This window comes from Urocampus carinirostris, chromosome 2 (assembly GCF_059441175.1).
Source record: "Urocampus carinirostris isolate Australia breed hairy pipefish chromosome 2, RoL_Ucar_1.0, whole genome shotgun sequence".
Classification (NCBI taxonomy): domain Eukaryota; kingdom Metazoa; phylum Chordata; class Actinopteri; order Syngnathiformes; family Syngnathidae; genus Urocampus; species Urocampus carinirostris.
Window position 1 is genome coordinate 50,170,366 of NC_142350.1, and position 14,666 is coordinate 50,185,031.

The 14,666-nt window shown below is 38.6% G+C and overlaps 1 protein-coding gene and 1 pseudogene across 1 annotated transcript; both read left to right on the forward strand.

The window, feature by feature from the left end:
• The first annotated feature begins 1,500 nt into the window (after positions 1-1,500).
• leng1 (leukocyte receptor cluster (LRC) member 1) lies at positions 1,501-8,069 on the forward strand. The gene is made up of 4 exons (XM_088328021.1): positions 1,501-1,671; positions 3,298-3,480; positions 4,725-5,044; positions 7,729-8,069. Exons 1-4 carry the CDS (start codon positions 1,540-1,542, stop codon positions 7,946-7,948), a joined length of 855 nt encoding a protein of 284 aa, XP_088184147.1. The 5' UTR covers positions 1,501-1,539; the 3' UTR covers positions 7,949-8,069.
• A 3,624-nt stretch (positions 8,070-11,693) lies between these two features.
• Positions 11,694-11,872, forward strand: LOC148372305 (U2 spliceosomal RNA; annotated as a pseudogene).
• The last annotated feature ends 2,794 nt before the right edge of the window (positions 11,873-14,666 follow it).

Here is a 14,666-nt window from a genome sequence, read left to right on the forward strand (position 1 = left end):
GGTTCCTTTATGGTGCTTACAACATCTCTGGTCCCAAACCTACTCGAGGGCACAAATAAACTCACCATAGAATAAATGAGAAAATATCAAAAGGGAGCCCACATTAGGTAATCCCCTTTCAGGACAACCAGACTGCAATGTAGATATAAACAACATAATCAATAATGAAAAATAACTAGAATCGTGCAAAAGTTCACGACAGCAAGGACAAATCATCCCTTCTGGACCAGCAGAAGGTTCCTGGTGATGGCATGCATCAGGTTCAGATCCTGGTCCGCTGATTCAGATTACATGCAATAGTAAGAGGTCAATCATACGAAATGGAATATATGTCTTAATTCTGCATTAGATCCAGCCCAATGAGGTTGCAGATCTTATTTATGAGGGCATAGCATTCCACAGCACTGGGGCCAATCGGAAAACACTCACGAGCATGCAGATTTCTTCTCGGCTCTTGGAATCACCAGTAGTCTAACATTTTCTGAGGGCAGGCTGCAAGCAGGAACATATGGCACCACTTTATTTAAAAAGAGAAGAAAGGACAAAACCATGTATGTTAGTCACAAAATCTTAAAATCACTTCTTATACTGACTGGAAGCCAGTGTAGGCCAGCTAGAAATGGGATAACATGATTAGGACCTAATCTATTGTGAGAGTCCTTATGAACAAGATTATTCTGTCCGACTGATAGATTTATCACATGGACTATTAGCATCCTCCACTCAATAGCAAGTAGAGTAGCATCTCCAATTGCCCTTTTAGTATCAAGAATTACAATTGAAATTGTCTTTGTCATTAATAAAAAAGTAGTGAACGTGGTTTACAACAAGATTAGACGTAGCACTGTAAAATAAACTTGTGCTTATATAAATATTATTAAGATGGGTAATATTTACAAAGTAGTTTTTGTGGACTGGCCTAAATTATATGCCCATCAGAAAATAGTCCACTCAAAATAGACAGTAGCAACATTGTGCAAAAATAAATGTATATAAAATATAGGAATATATTTCTTTCTGATACATATATTTTTTTATAGTCTTTCTTGTGTGCTTGTTTAGGGTGGTGATGGCTCTGGGAAAGAAACTCTCCAAGCCTGTTAGTTTTTGTTTTAAGGGAACCGCAGCGCCTGCCAGGGATCAAAGAGGTCGTGGCCGGGTTGAGAGGAGTCCTTATTAATAATGTTGGAAATAACCTCCATAGTGGGCGAAAGGCAGTCAATGATTTTCTAGTCTGCATAGATAGATAGATAGATAGATAGATACTTTATTCATCCCCGTAGGGAAATTCACATGATGACTCGCTGTAAGGGTCTTCCGTCTCAAAGTGTGAAGAAAAGTCCATGAAGTCATTTGTGTAGACAGAAGCTTAGTAAAACAAGCGTGTCAAAGGAGAGCAAAAATTTAAAATAGATTTTTGTTTAATGCCCGTGTAAGGTATACATTGACACATTTCTGACATGATTGTGAACGCATCTCTTCTTTTTTCACTACAGTAGATGTTCATCATCAAGTTAAGCTGCAGCCTCCAGGGTAACCATGAACATTCTCCCCAAGAAGAGCTGGCACGTCCGCAACAAGGACAACGTCGCCCGGGTGAGGAGAGATGAAGCTCAGGCAGCCGCCGAAGAGCAAGAGGCCAAGCGGAGAGTGGAGCGTGCCGAGCAAGAGGTGACTCATTCATAGATAAGAAACATGTAGAAAGCTTTGATTGCGCTGGTACGAAAAAATTGGAGTGCAACTTAAAGCGTATAGTAAAATACTGCTGAAGAAGATCAAAATAACTGATAGTATTTATAGTTTTTTGTACAAGTACAGAAGACCCCCGTGATACAACACTAATCCCTTTGATGTGGTGAAATTGCTGTATCGCAGGGATAGAAAACAATGGTAATTCTTTTCGAATGCCCTGCAACTCATATCAAAAACATTAGATTAACAAAATAGTACATAGTAAATACTACATACAGTATGTGTTATGTATGTGCGTATGGTTAAAGCACACTATAAATGCAAATACATGTAAAGGAGTAATGACATTTTATTTACCTTTGGTGTGATGTGACTAAAGCTGGTCAAGTGGAGTAGGGGGTGGATGCAAAGGGGGAGGGAACGATGACGATGGATTAAGAATTGTGCCAGGTTCCACTCTATTTCCGTAGGTCCATGATTTCTCCCAACTTGTTGATCATTACGTTTGAATGTCTTGATTTTGCAGGGTAGGGGAGTAACGAAATACATGTAATGGTGTTACATGCAACATGTTTTGATAAGGCAGATTCCTGATAATTTACTTTTTAAGTTTTTCTTTTTATTTAACTAAAAATATTCGGGGGGAAAAAGTGATACAATATGACAAATATTATTCAATTTTTGGAAAATTATCTGCAAAGGTAACATAATTTTTATGATTTTTGTTTCCTCAATTTTCTAGATGGACTTTTTGAAGTGGACTTTATACAATCGATAAATTGTAAATTAATACAATGAGATTAGACGTGGCACTCCAGGATAAACATGTACCGTATTTTCAAGACTATTAGGTGCACCCAAAAACCAAACATTTGCCAGACTTTTGCAGGTTTGAGTTATAATCCAGGGCAATTATGGGCAGAAAGTAAGGTAAATTAAATTGGAAAAGCATTAATCTAATTAAATGCTTCTTAACACGGTAACAATTTAAAAAAAATCATCTATTTTGGTGATGAAACAAGATTTAATAATGATAGTTTGTTCCCCAAAACCCGAGTGAGGATAAGCAGTGCAGAAAATGGATGGATAGTTTATGTTCTGTAAATTGAGTTTCTAATATTTTCTTAAGTTTTTTGATGCATTACAGTATTTTAAATTCAATGCGACTTATAAATGAAAAAAATCTTTAACCAAAGATTATTTTTACTTTATAATCTGGTGCGCTTAATAATCCGGTGAATTTTACAATCCAGAAATTACAGTAATAAAAGAATTAAAATAAAAAAAAAAACAAGATAAAAAGAATAATAAATAATATAATACTAATATAATAAAATAATACTAGATAATATATAGAACAGATAGGTATTATTCACAAAGTACAGTTTTTAAAATGGCTTATGTTCCAAGCGCATCAGAAGAACAGTGCCACTACATTTGCACTAACATTTTGCAAGAATACATATAATGACTGAGCAGAGAGCAGCCGATGATTTTCTAGGCTGTGATGATGACTCTGTAGGTCATGTGTGTTTAGTGTGCTGTCTTCCACGCTTCGCCGCATTCTGTCTCTGGTTTCACAACGTCCTTTCTTACACGCTAAAGGCACGCACTGAGTTTCTACGAAGAAAAGCCAGAGCGGCGCTCCAGCCAGAAACGGCAGAAAGCCAGCAGCTGAAAAATGAGGAACAAGGCGGAGTCTTAGAGCATCTTAATCTCTTCCCATTGGACGAGGCAGTGGAGAAGAAGGACAATGAAGAGTATGTCAAAGAAAAGAAAGAGGAGACGGTAAGATTTCAGTTTGTGTTGAAGTTAATGTTATATGCAAGGTGTACGGGTGCTTGAAATCCTTGAAAATTCTTGAATTTTAGGTGAAGTGCTTATAAATGCTTCAAATTGTTGCTATGTTTCTCAACAAGTCTGCTTAAAAATGACTCAGACACTGCTCTTTGGTGACCTGGCTGTGCCATTGCATTTCTTCTTCCCCTGTGTTTTACGGTAGCCGGCATTAGTTTGTATGGCATTGTCATATGAAGCGTCATCGCCTCCTATGGGAAAGGTGCATGCTACACTTAAACAGGGTCCTATTAGTATCGATATCAATTATGGACATTTATTATGGGCCATGCAAAAAACAAAGGTAGCGTTTTCCAGTGGTAAATTGTAATGGGAAGAACCTTCCTGCAACTGAAAATACATTTTAAGTTTCTGTTTTTAGTATTTTTAAGTACGTTCTTATATTTCAGAAGATTTTCAGAAGTTTTTCATACTTTAGGACATTTTTCTTATTTTTTACCTTTAGGTTTTTAGTATTTTTCAGTACTTTTTTCCGTACATTTGTTTGTTTTCACACTTTTCAATAGGTTTAATACTTTTAGATGCTTTTTTCACTTCTATATGTCAGTTTTAGGACTTTTCAGTACTTTTTTTTATACTCTACTGCACTTTTTATATTTTTCATACATCTGTTCTTTTTCACACTTTGCAATATATTTTAATACTTTGAAGACTGAAGTATATTTTCACTTTGCAGTATTTCATTCAGTTTTTCAGAAATTTTCTTAACGTTTAATGCATTTTAGTCCATTTCTGTTCTTTTTGACACTCTTCAGTACTTTTTCATACTTTTCCCTACATTTTTCACCTTTTTACATTTTAGTTTTGTGTAGCTTTTCATTATTTACAGCCCTTTTGCTCTACTTTTTCCATACATTGTAGTACTTTTTCATACTGTTTATGAGTTTATTTTTATTTTGTTTTACTTTTTCCATGCATTTTTGTACTTTTCAGTACCTTTGAATACTTTTTGTACTGTTCTTTGTTTTACTTTTCAAAACTTTAGCATATTTTTAACTGAGCTATTATGAACCTTGCAAGCCCTGAGCAAAAATGAGTTTGTCACCCCTGGCCTGCAGTATTCCTTGCCCTCATGTCGGTTTAGGATCAGGGGATGTTGCAATTGTGGTCTGCGCGGCCCTCTCAGACTTTTTGTGTGTGAGGGCTATACCAATAAAATATGACTCGACTTCCAGGAAAAACAGGAGCGGGCCATCGGCTTGCTTGTGTCCCTCGGGCCCCAGCCGGGGACTGAAGTCACGCCGTGGTACATGAAAACCGGCCAGGAGACTGAAGAGGAGAAGAAAGAAATGGAGAAGCGCAACGAGATGAGAGGCGACAAGAGGAAGAAGGAGCTGACCGAGGAAGAACGCGAGAAGAAGGATCGACGGCTGAAGGACAGTTTGGACCCGCTGAAGGAGATGATGAAAGCTTTGGGCGAGACTTCCGCAAAGACGCACAAGAGCAAAAAGAAGGATAAAAGGGACAGAGGGGAAAAGAGGAGCAGCGGGGAAAGGTAACGGAGTATAAACATAATATTTTGGGATATTATGAAAGCAAAAAAAAAAACTGGGGGAGAAGGCAAGTACAGTAGTCCCCCAGGATACAACAATAGATAGATAGATAGATACTTTATTCATCCCAGAAGGGAAATTCACTTTTCCAGCAGCATCCCTAAGCTGAGAACAATCGAAAATAACTGAGAACAATCGAAAAATAACACGGGAGCTGCTGGAGTGGCTGCCATTCGTGACGGCGCCGGAGAAACGATTCAATTTGAATCATGTACAAACAAACAAACAATTGAATCATGTACAAGAAACGATTCAATCTGAATCATGTACAAACAAACAAACAATTGAATCATGTACAACAAACAAACAAAATATTTATGTTTCAATAAGTGGAGTGTTAATAAAATGGGGGGAAAATAATTTCTGATACTGATATAACCAGGTAAAACTAATTTTAAGTTACCTGTCCAAATGAATGTTGTGCCATCTCACCTTTCCCACTCTCTCTGCTCGCTCCTGAAACTTTATCAAATAGTCCAAAATTTTACCTCATCTTCTCCGCTCACCTCGTCGTCCTCTTCTCCTTCCACTTCGCACTACAGAGACTTTTTAGCTGAGCCGTCTCTTATGACACCATCCCCTGATCTAGACCAAACTAATGCAAGCAAAAATGCAATGGCAAAGCAAAGCCACTGAGGAGCTAAACGAACATGGAGGTGGTTATGAAGGGTGATATCTTTTATTGCCATTCCCTGCTCTCTGGGCTTCCCAAAAGAATATCACTACCCTGAAGCTGTTGCAGACTTCAGCAAAACGTGTGCGGACATGGGCTGGGATATAATCAGCTCTGAAGTGAAATTGTCTTATGGCGGGAGATATAAACCTGTGTTAATTAGCTTTAGCCTTCAGAACCAACCGGGGAACACATTCAAATTGTGTATAAAACATGAATAACATATTGTAAGTACTTGCATGTGAATTACATGAACATTACTAGATAACCTTATGGATAAATGTACATCTAAAGGTATAATGAAATGCTATTTTTGGTGTGATATGACTTGAGTTGGTACAGTGTAGTGAGTGGCTGGATGCCGGGGGCTGAGACAGCGGATTAAAATTACAATTCATTTCAAAACTTCCACTCGCAAGGATTGTCATGCCCTTTAGAAGACTTTGTGACTTTAAATACCACCTTATTCATAATAATTATTTTTATTTTCTCCTGAATACTGCCATATTCATCAGCCAGCATAGCAACGCATGCCTTTTTCATATTTGTTGATAATTGCAAGCTTCATTTTCATGGTTATCATGTTTTTGCTTCTCCCTTTAGCGTCAATATTATTTGCTAAATCAAAAAAAAATGCTAGGATTGTCAAATCATTAGAAGACTATGTTGCTTTAATCGGCTCCTTATTCTTAATAAATTTCTTGTTCGTCAATTGGTTACAGCCATATTCCTTAGCGAAAGTAAAAATTTGTGTGCCGACTTCATATTTATTATCTCAAGCTTTGTTTTCATGGTTATCAACTTTCTCCTTCCTTTAGCGTCACTGCAAGTCTCAGGAATTATAGCTAATAAATCCGTTCCAAAAATAGAGTATTGTATCTCACTAACTTGCTAAGTCTTTACAAAACGCACTATTCTTAACTGAACAAAGAAAAATGTATAATTGGAAGTAATTTAGCCAAATGGGTATCTTCATCTTCATGACGCTGTGATGCAAACCAATAGCAGATCATCACCTTGTATGTTGTCAACCAATAGAAAAGGGGCTTCTTAGAGACGTAACTACATACACACTAACACCGCAAGATAATTTGTTGTCAATGTCATATAGTGGGGAAAATGCCGTACAGAGTGGCCCAAAAATATCTTATTTTATACTTTAAAGTGAGAACGCCGTAAGGCGGAGTTAACTGAATTTCAATATGTTTTGTACTTTCAGGGAACTTTGGCGACAGCATCCAGTCATATTTTATAGTTGTTGTTAATTGCAAGCTTCATTCCCATTGTTATCATGCTTTTGCTTCTCCCTTTGGCATCAATGGAAGTCTTTAAATAAATTTGTTTGTTAAACAACATTCTGAATTGAACAAAGAGGGAGAAATGGCATTGTGGGAGGGAGTTCAGCAAATATTATTTCGGCATTTTCATGATTCTGTGACGTGACATCAACCAATAAAAGACAGGCATCTTACAGACATCATACGCACAAACAATGCAAAGTTAGATGTTTGTAAGGTTTTGGGCGCACAAAGTAATTTGTTGCTAGTGTCACATAGTGGGGGAAATGTTGAACAGACAGGCCCAAAAAATATCTTATTCTATACCTTAAAGTGTCAACGATATTTCAATATACCCTGTACTTTCAGGGAACTTTGGTGACAGCATCCAGTCGTATTTTATATTTGTTGTTAATTGCAAGCTTCATTTCCACTGTTATCATGCTTTTGCTTCTCCCTTTAGCATCACAGCAAGTCTTTAGACCCATAGCTAATTAAATCAGTTTGTTTCACGACATTATGTTTAAAAATCATCTGATTCCAAATTGTAGTGTGAAATTAGGGAAGCCGTAACCCGGGTGTGTACTGTAGATCATCTTTAAAAATCCTTCAAATCCTACAAACCACCTCAAGTCCGAATCCCTAACCACGTTTCTTTTTTTTTTTGTCCGGCCAGTTCGATGGAGCGACTTCGAGCGGAGCGTCTGCAACGCGAGGCGGAGGAGCGCCGGCGAGCTCAAGCTTTGCTAGCTCAGCGCAACGGCAAAAACAAAGACTCAAACCGGGAAGTAAACGAGCGGGAACGACCTTACAACAGCGCCTACTTCCCCGAGTTGGCCCGAAAGCGACAGCGGCGCGACAGAGACAGCTGGCGGGACGAGATTTTGAAATCCTGACTGTTTTTCTTTGTGAATTATCGCATTCTGTTTATAAGTGTATCGGAGTAGATCTGGGTTAAAATATGATGTACTGTATGTAAGGGAACACCAATAAAAAAACTGATTGAACAAATGTAAACCACCGCTCACTTGGAAATAAGAGCCACACCCCTTAAAGCAGAGTGTGAAACTCGCGGCCTGGGGGCCAATTGCGGCCTGCAGGATGATAGTTTGCCTCCCCTACCTTAATTTTAAAGGGGCAGTGTTTATGATGAAACACTTTCTAGTGGTAAAAAAAGCAATCATTATGTGAAAAAACAAAACGATTTTGAAAGAATAAGCAAAAACACGACTGTGTTATGAATGCCGCAATCTGCATTTATTTTACACAACATTAAGCTCACGCAGAAGGATATTAGAGAGCTAGAAGCATCTTTAAGAATAGTGGAACGTTTTTAATCAGAGGTTTTCTCGTGGAAGACCTGATTCGGACCAATCGCACGCAGACTCTCTGACGGCTCCCAAGCAAATTGAGTTTGAGACCCCTGCGTTAACGGCACCAATTTGATTCAATTCTACTGGAAGTTTAAAGGGACAAAGTGTGTGGTATTTGGCACCCTCTAGTGGTAGAAGAGAAAATATATTTTTTGAAACTATATTGATTTAAAAATAGAAAAAACGTACTCGTACAAAGGTGCATTTTTTAAAAGAAGAAATTTGCTTGTATTTTTAGGAACATGAACCTCACCTAAAGGAGCTGACATAATTTACTCTCATCTTGCTGCTACAAGTACCCCAAAATCAGAAGTCTTGCAAAAGTCTGGGCATAAACGTTTGATAACATTTTGCTTTCTTGTCACTTTGAGTCTTCGAAGATTGTGTTCCTTGTTTTCGGTTGCATAACAGAATGCTACGACATATAGTGGTCAAATAATAAACACTGTCCCTTTAATCTGAATATTAGCTGAAATGAGGTAGTAAGTATGACCAACGAATAATGTTACACGGTCTACGGGGGGGATAATGGTGTGTTGACTAGTGGTTTTAAACAAAAATACAGAAATTTTATTTTTTTATTTTTATTTTCATTTTATTGAAAGGAAATACAGAAAAAAAACGGGCTGTTGCATTAATTCAATATTATTTATTTATTCATCAAAACCAAAATCCAGATTTGTTTTTTTATTCTTAAAAGACGAGCTAAGAGAACGTATCAATTTTAACAGCAAGTTTACTCCTCTGCCTAGGACGGACAAGGCAGTCACCGAGCAAGCTAGCTTGGCTAGCTAATAAGAACAGCTAGCAAGAAAAGGTAGCCCAAAATAAGCGGCTGAAAGAAAGGAAAACCGACACAAAACTCATGAGACGACCAGTTATGAAAGGTTACACATTTTTTTTTCTCACCACTTGATGGCGCTCAATTGTAGTTTTTTTTCGGAGTAATATCTGTTGCGTATGCTAATCCAACCAATTTCCATTTTTTTCACCCAACAACAATAAAGTATTTTATAAACGGTGCGGGGTTTGGGGTTTTTAAGGGTTATTGATCTATCTTCGTTATCCATTATCCGTTATCGGTCAGTTCATAATACGCTACAAAGCCTAAGAGCCGGGACACTTACTCTCAGCCAAAAGGCCAAGTTAAGGTCCTAGCCCTAAAGCCTTGCTGCGATCATTGCGAATGCACCGTTCCCAGAGGTACTGCAATACCGGGCCGATGCGTGGAGTGGACAGAACAAGCTCTTATTGGTTCTGACAACCTTAGAACCACAAACGGTGTTGGGCACGTAACTGTAAACAAAGTTGTTTTAGTTACTTACTACTTCTTCCAAAAATCAACTAAATACTTAACTGAATTACATTATAGTAAAAGTAACCAGTTACCAGGGAAAGTCACTATTTTTACTTTAAAAGTAAATTGCTGTATGTCAAAAAAAAAAATTCTAAGCATAGTTCGATTTAGTTGAATTAGAGAAGAACGGACAGGTATTTGTGCTATAGATCCTTGAAATATTGCACCGCACCAGCAACCGATTTATCCTTCATTTGAAGTGCATCAAAAGGAAACATCCATCCATTATCTGCACCGCTTATCCACAGTAGGGTCGCGGGTCTGCTGGAGCCCATCTCAGCTATCTAGGGGCAGTAGCAGGGCACACAGAGAAGTACAACTACTTGCTCATTCACACCTAGGGACAGTTGGACCAGCCAATAAACCTGACATGTAGGTTTTTGGAACCTGGGAGGAAACCGGAGTGCCCGGAGGAAATCCACGCAAGCACGGGGGAGAATATGCAAACTCCACTCAGGAAAGTATGATCCGATGACCTCAGTTCTGTGCCGTGGACGCGCTGACCACTCAGTTGCCGTGCTGCCAAAAACAACAATATAACAAAATGAAAATTAGCAATAAACAGTAATTCTAATAAATGGGAAAAAAGCAAAGAAAAATTAAGTCAAGTCGTGTCACGTTTATTTCTCTAGCCTTTAACCACAAGGAATCTCAAAGGGCTGCACAGACCGCATGATGTTGCATTAAAAATATAAAACTATAAAGAATTAAAGTATAATATAAAGTGAAAGATAAGTCATGATAGTTGTGTTGAAATACAAATTTAAAAGATTTCAGAAAGCTATTAAAGTGTGATTTAAATTTATAACAAATATTCTTTTTTCTTTTTGTATTATTAAACATTTCTTACGCAAGATTTTAAGCTTTTACAGCAAATGATTATCGGCTCCAAATATGGGTTCTCAGCCTCCTCTTAATACTAATAATCAGTATCGCCCTGAAAACACCATATCAGTGGATCCCTAACAGCTAGTAGCCTTAGGGGCTCATTACATTTAAAAATAAAATAATTAATTTAATCGGGCTCTGAGGAACGTCAGAAAAGTATGAAAAACAATGTGATTTCCAAAGAAGGTGCTCTGTGGATTGTTACATTTGTTACATTAACAAAAGGAAAAAAGATAGATAAGAGAAGAAAAAAACAATAAACTTAACATTTTCTATATACACTAAAAACAGAGGAAATACAATTAAAATATTTATGAATCTACAAAAAAAAGATAAAATACCGGTACAAAACATTTTAACCTTCTTTATGCTCGACGAATTTAAAGTCAACAACACAAAATTCCCAAAACAAACAAGCATTTTGTTTAATAATAGAAAAAAAGGGGCAGCACGGCGGGGCAGTGGTTAGCGCATGTGCGGCACAGTTCTTGTCTTGGGAACCTCTTGCGTGGGTTCAAATCCAGCTCCAGACTTCCTGAGTGGAGTTTGTATGTCCTCCCCGTGCTTGCGTGGGTTTCCTCCGGGCATTCCGGTTTCCTCCCACATTCCAAAAACATTCATTTCAGGTGAATTGGCTGGTCCAAATTGTCCCTAGGTGCGAATGAGCGAGTGAGTGGTCTGTCCCCGTGTGCCCTGCGATTGGCTGGCAACCAGTTCAGGGTGTCCCCTGCCCACTGCCCGATGATTGCTGGGATGGGCTCCAGCACCCCCGCAACCCTACTGAGGATACGCAGTTGCAGCTAATGAGATGAGACGAATAGAAAAAAAGGCGTCTCGGAGAGAACCAGCTGTTGATTGGTGGGTAGCCGGCTCCCTTTGTTCTCTTCCAAGAGCCGGCTCACAGAGACGTTTCGTTCGCAAACGACACGAGTCGGTTGCGTCGGCAATGACAACATAACTGGGGCTGTCAAATATAGGGCTCAAAACTTTTCTTTTGGCACATTAATAAATAGTATTTTCGTAATCGCTACTTAGCCTTTTGGTGACTTTTATGTGCTAGGTCCTTAGCTTGGCCCTTTTGTGTACTTTCTATGAAGTCACCATCTTTGATTTTTGCATTTCGGAGATGGAATATGAGCTTGCTCTGTCCACTCCACGCATCGGCCCGGTATTGCAGTACCTCCGGGAACGGTGCATTCGCAATGATCGCAGCATGGCTTTAGGACTAGGACCTTAGCTTGGCCTTTTGGCTGAGAGTAAGTGTCCCGGCTCCTAGGCTTTGTAGCGTATTATGAACTGACCGATAACGGATAATGGATAATGAATAACGAAGATAGATCAATAACCCTTAAAAACCCCCATATGGTAGTTGCTATTTTGGATGGTGACACGATCCGAAAAGACGTGACGTAAAAACTCTGAGGAGAGAAGAAAACCGCAGCGCTGAAAACAGCGTCAGGTTTGCGGGGGGCCTGGCGCCCTTAGCGTTCTGCAACCCAAGTAATGAAAACTGAATTTTAACGGCGGAAAATAATACGATTACCTTGTTACTGAAAAAAAAAATAGTTGTATATATTGTAGTTATTTCCAACACTCATCCTAAATACATTACACGTAAACAGCACCTCGTTTTCAAACTATTTTCAAATTTTAAAAGTTATTCTCTCATTTTCTTTTACTATTTTCTACAATGTTATTCTAATGAGTTCTAGTTGGCATCCTTTAGTTTTCAGAGACCGAAGATCAGGGGTAAACCAGGGAGTAGATATCAAAAAGGATTTGTCATGATTACCCAAGTGGAGCCACCTGGGGTAATCATCTGGCGCGCTGGAATGCGCTTCCTGATTGGTTTATGTTCCCTTTTTAAGCGTGCTACGCAGAGACCTCTTCGTCGGAGGATACTTCTGTACCCAGTAAGACTCTCCCGATTACCTGTGCCTTCTTGTTTACCTGATTCTGCCTGCCTGCCTGCCTCCGATCCGACCTGCTTCCGTCCCACGCTACGATCTTCTCTTCAGTCCCAGTAAACTCGACCTGCTTCCGTCCCACGCTACGATTAGCTACGTCTTCCGAAGTTGTCTTCACGACGTTGCTGCTGACGTTCGTCGGTCATCGTGTTTCCCGCTAACCCTTATGCTTCCCCAAATAAAGAATTGTACGAACGCTCTGGGGTCTCCTGCTCTGTTCTGGTCGTTCCTGACAGGATTGGGTTTTCAGTGGGGCAATAGAGTTGATATTAGCTAAATTGTTATAGTAATGTGTTAAGAGTTTGTCTGAGTCGGTGGGAAAATCTGGGATTGTGATACTGTCAAAGTGTTAGCATCGATGTCCTTGACATTCCTGAATGAGATTAGCCTTGTGATTTAATTGCTGAGGGACAGAATAAACGGTCCGTTTTAGGGAGAGGGTCTGAGAAACAATTGGAGGGGGTAAGAACAGAGCGGCAGATTAAGTACAATGTGTGTCCTTTGGTGTGTATGAAAGTCAATATGTGGTGGAGTCCAAAACCTTCTAGGCGAGATAAAAAGTGGGAGATTTTTTTATTGTCAATGTGAATGTCGAGATCTCCCAGTAGTATGATCTGAGGCAGGGTTGGGTAGGGTTACTTTAACTGGATTACTTTCAATTACTTTTGGATTACTCCAATACCAAATATGCTAATAAAAGACAAAAGAAACTAAATATGAAAATTTTGTGCAGGCTTGGGGAGTAACGGTATACATGGAACGGCAAAAATGATGTTGGCAAACTGTTTGAATTTATTTTCATTTGGTTTCTGTCGCATTTTATGTTAGTTTTGCCGGAGATCAAAGAAATCAAAGCCAGGAGAGAAAGCTTACCACGTGTTGTGAGTCATAATTTTATTCATATTTAGTTTATTTTGTCTTTCATTAGCATATTTGGTATTGGAGTAATCCAAAAGTAATTGAAAGTAATCCAGTTAAAGTAACCCTACCCAACCCTGTGTGAGGTGACAGAGTTGTCACAACCAGAACGTAATCAGAACCCAAATGCGTAGCGTTAACCACAAATTTATTGGTGCTTGCTGGACGTGGGAAGCAATCCCCTCATACAATTGGATCGGGATCAGAATATGGAAGTGGATCTTCCGTAGTGGGAGATGGCGGTGTCAGGGATGGAGAATAGGTCGATAGCTGGGACAGGAGAGCATAAACATGGTCGGGATCAAAAACGGGTCGTAAACCGGGACGGGAGAGCAGACGTGGTCGGGGAGATCAGGAACGGACAGGCGGGAGTCAGGGTCAAAGTGCTTGCCTTGTAACAACAGCGGTTCGCTGACAGACTGACAACTGGAGAGTGACAGAACTGGACTGAGTGTAAAAAGGGACAGGGAACTAATCAAGTAGCCCGCACAAGAGTGGAGAGTTGAGTGACCATGTCCAAAATCAGTTAAAAAGTCAGTATGGGACTTGATTAAAGGCTATAAATTAAACTGAACTTGACTTTAGATTGAGCAAAATCATCTGCCGTATTATCTTCATATTATTATTTGAAAGAGGTGTCCTATGCATTATAAATAAATAATAATAGTGATTTAATATATTATACTTTCAAAAAATGCAAATGACAGTCCAGATATTTGATCATTTATCGTTCAAATATATATATATATATATATATATATATATATATATATATATATATATATATATATATATATATATATATATATATATATATATATATATATATATGTATATATATATATATATATATATTTTAAATAAACCAATTTATCTTCCGTTTTGTTCACATCATTTTTCCCTCGAAAAAATAGTGGGCGTGTCCGTTACCACACCTAATTGTCAGCATTAGAAGTATGATTATTAATGTGCATGAATATAGAAAAAAATACTACGTATCCATTATTATTTTTTAACATCTTAAATAAAGAAAATTCTAAAACGAGCGGAATTATTTCGTCATCACGAAGCGGGAGCCATGACAATGCGCGCCGTGTGGCTGTGACGTCAC